Source organism: Rhea americana, unplaced genomic scaffold (assembly GCF_003343005.1).
Source record: "Rhea americana isolate MKP2758 unplaced genomic scaffold, rheAme1 scaffold_163, whole genome shotgun sequence".
Taxonomy (NCBI): domain Eukaryota; kingdom Metazoa; phylum Chordata; class Aves; order Rheiformes; family Rheidae; genus Rhea; species Rhea americana.
In genome coordinates this window covers 669,775-680,759 of record NW_028185739.1, presented here as the reverse complement: position 1 = coordinate 680,759, position 10,985 = coordinate 669,775, and the positions used below count along the sequence as shown (strand labels likewise).

The following is a 10,985-nucleotide window of genomic DNA, read 5'->3' as shown; positions in this document are numbered from 1 at the left end:
CCGGCCGCGGCGCCGACCGCGCTCCCGGGCACGCAGCGCTCTGGGCGCTGCAGAGCTGGAGCGAGACGCTTGGGTGTTTTTTTTCAGACCAGAGAGTTTTCACATTCACATTATTTTCACCACGTTTGCACACCCTGAACTTTCCGTAACCACAAAACGTGCCGCTGGGAATCGGAACAAAACCCGGCAAAACAAACCAGCGGAGAAAGAAAATCCCCGAGACTCGGTAGCGGCTCCGAGCAGCTAACGCCAGCCCGGCGCRTCAGCGGCACCGCTGCGAGCCGCTGCCGGCGGGCAGCCGGGACGAGCACTCGGGATGGAGAAGGGGATTTTGCCGGCTGCCTTGGGTCCCTCGTCCTGYGGGCAGGGCCGGTACGCGGCGCCCGCGGCGCCCCGGGAACGGCCCTGCCGCCGTTCAGGCGGGGAGGCTCGGCTCCCGCAGGGCTACGGAAAAATAATACGGCATGGGAATATCGTGTGGCTCTTGCTCCTCTAAATAGCTAGTTTTTCCATCGCCCCACAAAGGCCGCGGTATCGCCTCTCTTCTTATTTCTCTGTGTGTCATATGCAGTTAATTATTCATCCCGTTTTTGTGCTGCTCGGTCCGCGATGAGCCCCGCTCCACCTGTGCCTCCTTCCAGGGCGCTTTCGTCCCGCTCTGAACGGCTTCGGCTTTARACTCGCGTCACCGACGGGGGAGGCCGGGGCGAGAAGCCCCCGGCTCCGCGCGGCGTCCGGCCAGGCGCCGGGACGGAGCGGAAGCGATTCTGGCTGCGGATCCTGGGACTCGCAGCCGGAGCGGTGCCGCCCCGGGCACCCAGGCAGCTGGTGCAGCTGCGCCCGGTGCAGCAGCCGGCGCGAGGCTCCCACGGCCCGGGGGGCGCCCGGTCCCGGCCGGAGCCCACTCGGAGGGAGGAAAAGCCAAGTGAAAACAGAAAGARAAAGTATCTTGTTGATCTTCTTCCCGTTACCCCAGAGGGCAACAGAAGTGTCCAGCCCGGATTTCCCTCCGCGGAGGCTCGGCAGAGCGGGGATGGAAGCGGGTCCTGCCGCCGTCCCGCGGCTCCGGGAACGGGAAACGGCGCGAACGCCGGGCGCTGGGGCCGGGAGGAAATGAATTTTCCCTCTTGGTGACCRTGCCAAGGAGCGCGGGGACCGTCGCCGGGCAGCGGGATGCCGGAGACCCCGTCACTCGTTTATAAACCAGGCCAGTTTTGGGCRAAGCCTGCTCCGCTCACCAGAGCACGGGCGTCCTCGGCGCTTCACCCTGCCACCTTCATCCTCTTAGAGAGATTCCCGGACGTCCAAAGCACCTTAGCATGGCCAACCCCCTCCTCTGCAGCCCCCGGCCGGCCCGGAGCGAGCCCGAGCCCCCGGCAGCTCCCCGCTCCGCGAGCCCCGCGCAAGGCTGCGGCTTCGCCCCGGCTCCGCTGCGGGAATAAAACCAGCGCTGCAGGGACCAACGCCGAGCCGAGCGCCAGAGGCCCAGCAGGGAATCCGCCACGGAAAGGAGAACCCTCTCGAGCCCCTGCCTTTATTTGGGATCCCGGGCTAATTATTTTGCGGTTATTGTGCGGTGCATTTTGGCCCACTCGCGAGGCTGAACGCGCAGCAGGGAGCCCCCGGCCCCCGTGGCCGGGGAGGCAGCCCGGTGCGCAGCACAGCCCCCCGAAACAGGGCAGGAGCCCTCCTGCCCGCYGCCCGTCCACCTCGCCAGCCCCATAGCGCCCGCAGCAGCCCGGCGCTTGGCTGTTCCTTAATTAACAGCGCTAAATGCTAGACGGAAACACCATCCTCTCTATCAGCAATGCACAGAGCGATGCAAAAATCACTTTGGGCAGCTSTGCTTTGCGGCCGCCTGGCCCGCCTGCGCCCTCCGTGCCGCCGGCAGAGACAGAAGCCCTGCGGGCACCGCACGGCCGGGGAGGCAGAGCGGCTGCCCGGAGCCCGCTCCCGGCCGCCCTGAGCAGCGCCGGGGCCTGGCCGCGGAGCGAGCGGCTCGCTGGCCCCCCACGCTCTCGGTGTGGGCTGCACCCGCCTTCGTCCCTGCCCAGGAGCGGGGGGTCCCGCTGTGCCCCACCACCCCACCGGCATCAACCTGGCCGCTCCTGGGAGCTTGGCACGATGAACCCCCGGCATAATATTTGCAGCGAATGGTTACTCTCTCTCTGCCTGGCACCCATCACCGCATCTTTAAAATAACGCAGCCTTATCTCCATCCCTGCTAGGCAAAGCCAACAAGCTGGCGTCCTTCGCGGCTTTCCAAACTCGGATGTGTTTTGGCCGTAGCCTGCGGCGCTCTGCTGCAGGCAGACGCAGCCGGGTCCCTGCACCGAGCCGGGAGGAGGTGAAGGTTAGACGGAGGCACGGGGCTTTCTGTCCCTGCGCCTAGGAGGGACRTGGTGTCTGGTAGCTAAAGCAAAGGGCTGGGTCTGGATATCTTATACCTTAATTGAGCTTGTTAAATGGTTAATGTAGGGGATGAGGTGCTGGGATCGTTTCCCAGCCTTGAAAGTTTGTTCTCTAAATGCATCTGCTGGCTGAGACTTGGGGATGAGCACCAGCCCCCCCGGGCTGTCTCCAGTACCCAGCTGCTGCAGAGTACCCCCTTCTCGAGTATCAGCAGGTCCAGCGCTCGTTTAATAGCTATCATCTCCTACACGAGCTGTAGCTGCTCCCCCTGCAAAGCAACAGATTAGCTGCTCAAAGAGGAATTATTTTATCTACTATAAAATGAGAAAAAAAAAAGACATTATTGGCCCCTGCTTTCCTCCTGCCACAGCTCGTTCCGGACAAAACTTGATTGAGAAAAGTGAGGGCAGGGGACGTGCAGGTGGCTTAGCTGGGGACGGGCTGGCTCAGGTGACACAGCGAGGCCGTTCGTCGTTGGGATCTTCATTGCCGCTAAGGACCTTAGGGGCATTTGTGCGGCTCTTTGCCTGAGCCCTTCCTCTCCCTCAGATCCCACCTGGGAGCAGAGCCGGCTGAACCCCTCGCCTTCCCCGCGGGATCCGGCACGGTCCGTGCTCGCAGCACGCCCCGCGAGGGTGCTCGCCGGGCTCATGCCCCGGCGGGGGGCAGCCCCACGGCTCAGCCTTACCTTCTCGGCAAGGCCCTCGGTGTCCTCGGTGAGCAGGTACACGGCCCCGCTCTCGGCCAGGAGGATGGCGGTGTCGGTGGTGGAGGAGGACCTGGGCCGGCCCTGGTGCTGGTGCAGGATGGCGGTGAGGCTGCTGTCCTGGGGGGCCCGGCGGCCCAGGTGGGGGCTGCCCCGCTGGGGCTCCAGCGAGCCGCTCTTGGCCCGCCGGCTGCCGCTGTGCAGGCTCGTGCCCCGCTTGATGGAGGGGCGGGAGCGGATCTGCTGCAGCACCCGGTTGAAGGCGGTGGGGCGCGCGGGGAGGTCGTGCAGGGACATGGCGTAGGAGACGCGGTGCATCTCCGGGGAGCGCTCCTTCTCGTCGGGGGAGTCGTGGTCGGAGGCGCCGTAGTGGGGCGGCAGCGAGTCCTGGGAGTTCTGGTGCTCCCGCTCCCGCGACCGCCGGCGGCTGTGGAAAAGGTGCTTCAGGCCGTGGCCGAACATGGAGCCTTCAGAGAGCTGCTGGATTTTCTGCAGGAGAGGAGAGGAAACAGCCCTGCTTACCGTTGGGAACAGACGGCTTCGCCCCGCACGCCACGCTCCCGGCCTCCCCGTGCCGTTTGCTCGTCCCCAGCATCGCCCCGCCGCGGGCCCGGGSAGCGTCTGCTGGCGCGCTTCCCGCAGGGCGGAGGGGCACGCAAAGTGACTCGATGGCTCCAAGCCCCGCTGCCTGCGCCGGGGGAGGCTCTCTGAGCTGGCTCCCCCTGGAAGAAGCAAGAGGCGGGGGAAGGAAACACGAATTGCTTAAAAACAACGCAGGAACCGCACAGGAGAGGGTGCACCTTGGAGATGCCACCACGCGCAGGTCATGCCTTTGGGTACGTCTCGCAATCTCGAAGACACCATGTCCCTACGGACGGGGGACAGAGCAACAGTTTCTGTAGCTAGAAAAACCATGGCTAATCCCAGCCGTGGAGATTCAGCCACCAGCGCACTGCAAAGCGTACCTGCTGTTGGACGCTCCAGAAATGAAAGGGGAGGGCTTCCCCGTGTGGCTTTTCCATGGCCTCCAAGAGCTGCACCCAACAGACCGGCCTTGCTTTACTAGGGTGAAACTGCATTTCACGGTCCAATGCCACCAGTGCTGGGGAATGACTGGGCTTTAGCAGCACAGTGAAACAAATCTGCCTGCAGGACATCTGAGCATGAAGTTCCTCCAGGGCAGCCCCAGGTCCTCCTCTYTCAAGTGGCATCAAGGCTGACTTCCTACAGAGTACAGGGATTTTTAAAATGCCCACTTTCTTGTGACTTGCTCTGGGGAATCAGGCAGAGGCCAGCAGTGACCACAGCGAAGTCATGCAATATGGATGCTGGAACAGATTAAGCTCTTGATTACAGGCAGGTGAATCCAGCGCAGCTTCCTGCAGTCGTTGCAATGCCCAGATTTGCATCTCTGAGAGATCCACACTTGGCTGGTTGCCTTCTGCAATCTTCTGTTCACACTTAACCACAAGGCAATAGCATGGACAGTAAATTCTAGCTCACTGACCACTGTGAAAATGGGCTTGGTGGACTTAGTTCAGGTCCCCAGTGGATCACATCTCCTGGTCCATCACTGCTCCCAGACATCAGGTAARTAATCTTAGGACACTGAAAGATCTTCTCACCTCCACAGGCAGCCTCAGCTATCAGAAATCCAGCGGATAATATGGCACAAGTTTGCTCTGTTGCTCTGTACCATCTCTATTTTGCAGTTTTGCAGTTAAACTAAACATCTTAACTCCTAGGACTAAAATCCTAACCCTTGAGGCATTTTACCACTGATGTAGTGTGGCTGGGATTTCTCCCCAGAGATGCTGGTTTCTGTATTAGCAACACTGTGATTTACTCATGCTTGAAAACAACCATGAAGTGGGCTCAGAACCGGGAGCTACTTCTAGCCGTGGTGTCACTTGGCAAAAGCTCTGACTTCTAGAAAAGCAGCTGTGTTTGAGACACGACCTCCAGGAGCTTCCAGATGGCTGGAGGATTTCATGTCCATACAGGAGGGACTCCATCTCTTAAGAAGCCCAGACATTAGTACTAGAGCGTCCACATTCATTTAGGCCTAACGCTCTTCGTGGCTGTAATATTTACAAGGAATCGAGGTGCTGCTGATAGCACGTAGATCCTATGTTGCTGAACACTATAGGTGAAACCTTTAATCCTTCCGTTATCCATTCATAATGAAGAATTATACCCTTTGGGTTTTTCCTAAGAAAGACATAACAAATCTGTGGTGCTCAACTGCTACTCCAGGAAATTGTGATTTAAATTTTATTCTATTTATACAGTCTCTATGGAAACGGAGACAGTGTTAGATAGGTAATAACTATAAACCCACAGACTTCTACCATCAAGGGTACAACATAGGCTCAGATTCTTGCTCAGCCCTTTAGAAGATCCAGGTGAAAGGAAAAGACCAACTCCCACCCTTAAGGGTAACTAAAACAGAATAAAAGCAAAGCCTGCAAAAAAAGGGAAAGACAGCTTTATAGCAACATCTGCTGCAGGTGAGAGCCCGTCATTTTTAGTAGGTATTTGGCCTAACAGCTAAATCTGATAGAGGTTTTTCTTTTCAAAAAAACCTTCCTCCTTGGGCCTTTTCCAACTTTTTCTGAAAGAACCGTTCACAGGCTTTGCAAATAGGGCTCCCAATGGGACTGTAAGAGATCTACAGGCAAGAAAGGAAAAGGGAAGAAGAAAGAGGAGACGCAGAATCATAGCCCTGTTCTGGATCTGACTGCACGAAATTTATGGTTTCTAACACTGAGGACTTGTTTGCACTAAAGAATTGCCCGAAGTGGTCACCATGGAACAAGCTATTCTGCAACAGTGATCACAGAAAATCTGCTGATGTGGAAACTGTTTTCGTATGTTGTTCCAGGATAATTAGTGCACTTCCAAAGCAGAGGCATTTTTCTGGAATGAAACTACCTCTAACTCAGAGCATCTGCACAGACTATTTTGGAATAGCCATGGCTTAAGAGCTGATACAACAGATACGGAGGTTAGTTTCTCTGTGCAGACAGCTGTAAAATACACACGAATATCGTTATTTCTTTTTTTTTTTTTTAATTAACGCAGCCAGGATCTCCTGCTCAACAACGGGGACTTGTTTCCGTGGACTGTAAATGAGCTACTTCTGGTTCACATCCTCCCATAAGTGGATCAGCCCTTAGTTATTACCGGCTTTGGCAGGGTCAAGTCAAAGGCACGCAGCCTGCCWGAGCATCGTTCCCCTGCAGCGCTCTGTTCCCCTCTTACACGTTTATCCAGCGACGATCCGCTGTCCAGCTTTGCYGTGCAAAGCTCAGGCTGGGCTTTCGTCCCGCTGTGAAATGACAGCACGCTTTGAAACCCCCTTATTTCTCACTAAAGAGGTTTCTAGCTCTCCGACTGGCCCTGCTCCTGCACTGAAGCCTTTCTTGGGTTTCAGATGGATGAAGAAGAGATCTTGTTGCCGTGACCTTATAGCACAGCTGTGKGCTGCTAAGTCTCTCTCTATTATTATTATTAATTATTTATATCCCAGGCCCGCCCAGGGGCTCCAGCCAAGAGTATGAGGCCCTTTGGAGGCACTGCATGGTCAGAGCGAGAGACTGTCCCATCCCRTGGGGCCGAGCAGGGATGAAAGCTGGATGGGAAAACCATTCCCTTCAGCTCAGGGAAGGCCAGGCTACTGAACAGCTTGCATCCGGAGCAGGACAGCGGCAGGAGAGGATGTTATCCTAGGAGGTCCCCAGCCCTCCTGCTGCTCTCTCAGCTAGGCTTTACTGGCTGCTGTTAGGATGGCTTATTTCCCTGTGGGTCTTGCAGCAAGCAGGTCCTACCAGCAGCTCAGCAGGCTGGGAGGTTTGGAAGGCAGAGTTAATCCCCGCGAGGCAGCAGACAGCCCGGGTGCACCCTTGCAGCCCATCTCAACCAGGAATCTCCGTTATGCTGTGCGTGTGTGTGGACCTGGTCCCCTCCTCCAGCTGCCACAAATGCCAAGCAAAATACATGGATAGTCTGACGTGGAAAATAAAGCACTCCCCCACACACATTTCTCCTCTTGGGGCCAAGATGAGAGAACAAACATGTGACGAACATTAGTCATATTGTTTAACGTGCTACCAAAATGCTAGAGTGACACGGACCTTATTAAACCGTATCTGGAATAAAATCTGCAGCATCTGCAATGATTGCCCCGGCACTGCTCCAGCCGGGAGGGGGCTGCGGCCCCCCTCGAGCTCCAGACCTGGAGCAGCGTTTGCATGTGCACGTCTTGGCTGTGCTGCCCGGGAGGACGTCGCCCGCAGCCCGGGTGCTGAGGGGCTCAGGGTGCCGCTGCCAGCAGCCGGCCGCCAGCACGGAGCCGCACCATGATGGGAGCCGGCAGCGCCGTGCCGGGAGCCCCGAGCTTTTGATAAGCGATGTCCAGGAGAGATGATGGATGAAGATGCTCTGGTGGCCATGCAGCTCCCGTTTGAGCTGCTTGACAGCAGATGTGTTCTGCTAACCACAGGGGACTCGGCTCACCTTGGCAGTGTCCTTTTAAGACCAAAATATGCCTGGAAAATTGTTCATGCAAGAGATTAAATATAAATGTACTTCAGGGTTTATAACAGGGACTGGTGACCTTTACAGGCGAGGAGGAGTCCTCCCCATCCTCTCCGGGGCGAGCCAGCCTGCACAGATGCTGCCACGGCRAGTCCTCGAGGCTGCAGGTAGGTCTCCGCTCCCCAGACTCCCTATAGCACTTCCAAAAAATRAAGTAGCTAAGAAGGACTGCAGGGCTTGACCCACTACGGGTAAATGCTGCTGTGAGACCACTGCAGCCCTGTCCCCTCCGGCCATCCTGTCCCAGCCCCGCTGCTCCGGCAGGGCCATGCTGGACCAGCTCCGGGGCTGCGYGTCCCATGGTGGGGCCTCCCTGAGCGTCTCCTCCGGGCCCGGAAAAAGGACGGACTCGGGATGGTGCCTCCAAACTCATTGCTGGTCTTGGCTCTCGGGTTMAAAAAGAGGGAAAGGCAGGAGCCGCCAAGACCGAGATCGTGACACCGGAGATGGACGTTATGTCAGGCTTCAACTTGYGGCTCTTTGTCAGATCAGCCCATTCGGAGAAAAGAGAGACCGAGGGACAACAGTCAGATCAGAGATGCGTGGGGAAAGCTGAAATATGATCTAAGTGATAAATGCCTTTCTGGTGTAACACCGCAGGACACCCGGGCAGTCTCCAGCAGCAAAAGGCCTGGATGTTTCCTTCTGCAGTGTTTTGTATGGATCCAGTCACTCTGCTGCAGAGCGCAGGAAATCTCTGCCACCCAACAYATTTTTAAGCAGAATTATGTGTCATGCATCTGCTTTGCTCCTTGCCAGAACTTTTTTTTTGTTGTTTTTTTTTCCTAATGGAGCAGTTGCTCATAGAACAAGGATCTGAAATTGGGGCTGGCAAAAGGAAAGCTGCCATGTATTTGCCAGGCAGGACCTGCCTGGGTGAGGGGTTTGGAGACGACACAAAGCAGCCTTTTGTTTCCAGGTTGCCAGCTCAAATCTGTCTTAGAGCGGTAGTAAACAAAAGTTTATATTCGAGACTTGTTTGATATCCAGTGGGAGATGAACTGGTGGGCCTTGGTCGGTGGCCCCATGCCAATCCAGCTGGAGCTGTGGATGGCACAGTGTGCATGGGGGCAAGGGACCAACCTGTTTGGTAGCGATAACAGACCTCCACCATGGTGAAGGCAGTCCAGGGGAAAAAGGGGTTTGGAGCAGGAAAACTTTAACATTACTGTGTGTTTTCTAAACATGCCACTAAAAGAGGCACCAGCAGGTGAAGTGACTGAGCTGGTGCAGTTGGTGTGTGACAGGGCCAGGATTTAGGGCCCAGAGCTCGCCAAAGCTGTGGGCAACACTGAGATAGGTTTCCATGCGGTCTGTCCAGCAAATCAAGTTTGAGGATTCACTCCATGCAGGCAATTAATTGCTAAACTGCAAATGTGCTTAAAGACATCCATTGAGAAGCAATTCTGCATTAGGGTATCCTACTTGCATCGATAAAATCAATGGGAATTTGGCCACTGATGGCACTGTGAGCTGGACCAGGTTGCACACAAGGCTGTGCTCCAGCTCGGAGCTGGACATGCCACCTAAAGAATGCTTATGGCTTCCTGGTCATCACCACCCTGATGTCTTCACAGCATAGGCCACACTGTGCATCCTGGACCTCCTTTTTCCACCTTTTTTTGACTCACTGCAGGTGAAAAAGGACCTGGGATGAAGTTGTTAGGATGGGGCCAGCACTCTGCATGACCTTGACCATACTGGTAAGACTTTCTAGACTACAGGGGCTCTGCTGAAAAGCTCCGCAATGAGCATGCACCATTCTGGATGCCTGTCTGTCTGCGGGTGACTAGGGACATTTTCTACTTTTCTCCAGCCCTTTTTGAAATCAAAGAGTGGAAGCAACGCTTCTGTACTGCCACAGCGGGACCGACACATCGCCTTTGAAAGTGCTACCAGGAGCACGCTCTGACCGCAGCAGCAATGTGCTGCAGTGCCCAGAAACACCAAAGTTAAAAGCAGGAAATTCATCTCTGCACAAAAGCCCCGTTGCGTCCCACACCAGCCGGCCCCTGTTGAATATCCACAGATCCGAGCTGCTCCGTGTCCAAGCCAACAGCGAATTTCTGCACGAACTTCACCTGGGACCACCCTGTTCCAGCTGTCCGTACCCCTGCTGCTGCCTGCAGCTCCCTTCCCGTAGCTCTGCAGTGCCGGGAAACTCGTTTTCCTTGCGAACGGGACACGGCCCGAAGGCACAGAGAGAGCAGGCTTGGGACCATTTCCACGCTGCCGCTTTCGGCTGCAGCAGCGGCACGAATCCTGCCAGACTGACTCGTGTTCCCTGGAGCAGCGCCCACACACACGATGCTGGGGGCGACTCCAGCGGGTATTTAGCGAGATCCGCTCGGTCCCTCCGCAGAGCGGCAGCCCTGTTCGCCCCCCTCGGCCCCCAGAGAGGCCGTGAGCACCCTCCTGGACCACGCCGGGGTGCAGCTGCCCTTCCCATAGCTCCTTGCTGAGGGCCGCCGGTGCCACCAGGGTCCCCTGCCTCTCCCAGTGCCACCTGCTGTTGCTGCTGCTCTTGGGGGCCCCGCGGCCTTGGCGATGCTCAGGCCCACGCGCGCTGCTGCAAACCTGCGGCGAGAGCATCCCCACCTGGGAGCATCCCCATCCTGGGAGCATCGCATTCCCGGGAGCATCGCATTTGCAGGAGCATCCTCACCTGGGAGCACCCCCATCCTGGGAGCATCGCATTCCCGGGAGCATCCCCACCTGGGAGCATCCCCAACCCGGGAGCATTGCATTTGCAGGAGCATCCCATCCTGGGAACATCGCATTCCCGGGAGCATCCCCACCTGGGAGCATCCCCATCCTGGGAGCATTGCATTTGCAGGAGCATCCCCACCTGAGAGCATCCCCATCCTGGGAGCATCGCATTCCCGGGAGCATCGCATTTGCAGGAGCATCCTCACCTGGGAGCACCCCCATCCTGGCAGCATCGCATTCCCGGGAGCATCTCCATCCCAGGGCTGCTGCATGTTCGGGAGCTTCCCCACCCTGACAGCATCCCCATGCCGGTAGCACCGCATTCCCGGGAGCATCCCCCGTCCCCCAAGGTCACACCTGTAGCAGAGCGGGGCCCGGGGCGGCGGTTTCTCCCCCCCGTAACCCGCCGTTCGCCGGGGCCGTAGCGGCCGCCGGGCTCACCTTGAGGTCGGGCGGCTTGGTGCGCGGCGGCGGGCCGGCCCCCGCCTCCGCCGCCGCCTCCCCGGGCTTGGCCTCCATCGCGGCGGGGCCGGGAGCCTCCGCCGCCGCCGCGCCGGGG

The 10,985-nt window shown here is 57.5% G+C and overlaps 1 protein-coding gene across 1 annotated transcript in view; it reads right to left on the bottom strand.

Annotated features, from left to right (window-relative positions):
• The window catches only part of TMCC2 (transmembrane and coiled-coil domain family 2), a 22,897-nt gene extending 11,927 nt beyond the window's left edge, over positions 1-10,970 (bottom strand). The window contains exons 1-2 of the mRNA XM_085300367.1: positions 10,868-10,970; positions 3,101-3,607 (exon numbers count right to left, since the gene is read on the bottom strand). Of these exons, the coding sequence (XP_085156493.1) occupies positions 3,101-3,607; positions 10,868-10,945 (585 nt within the window). The 5' untranslated portion in view covers positions 10,946-10,970. The remainder of the gene's footprint in view (positions 1-3,100; positions 3,608-10,867) is intronic.
• Positions 10,971-10,985: the final 15 nt, after the last annotated feature.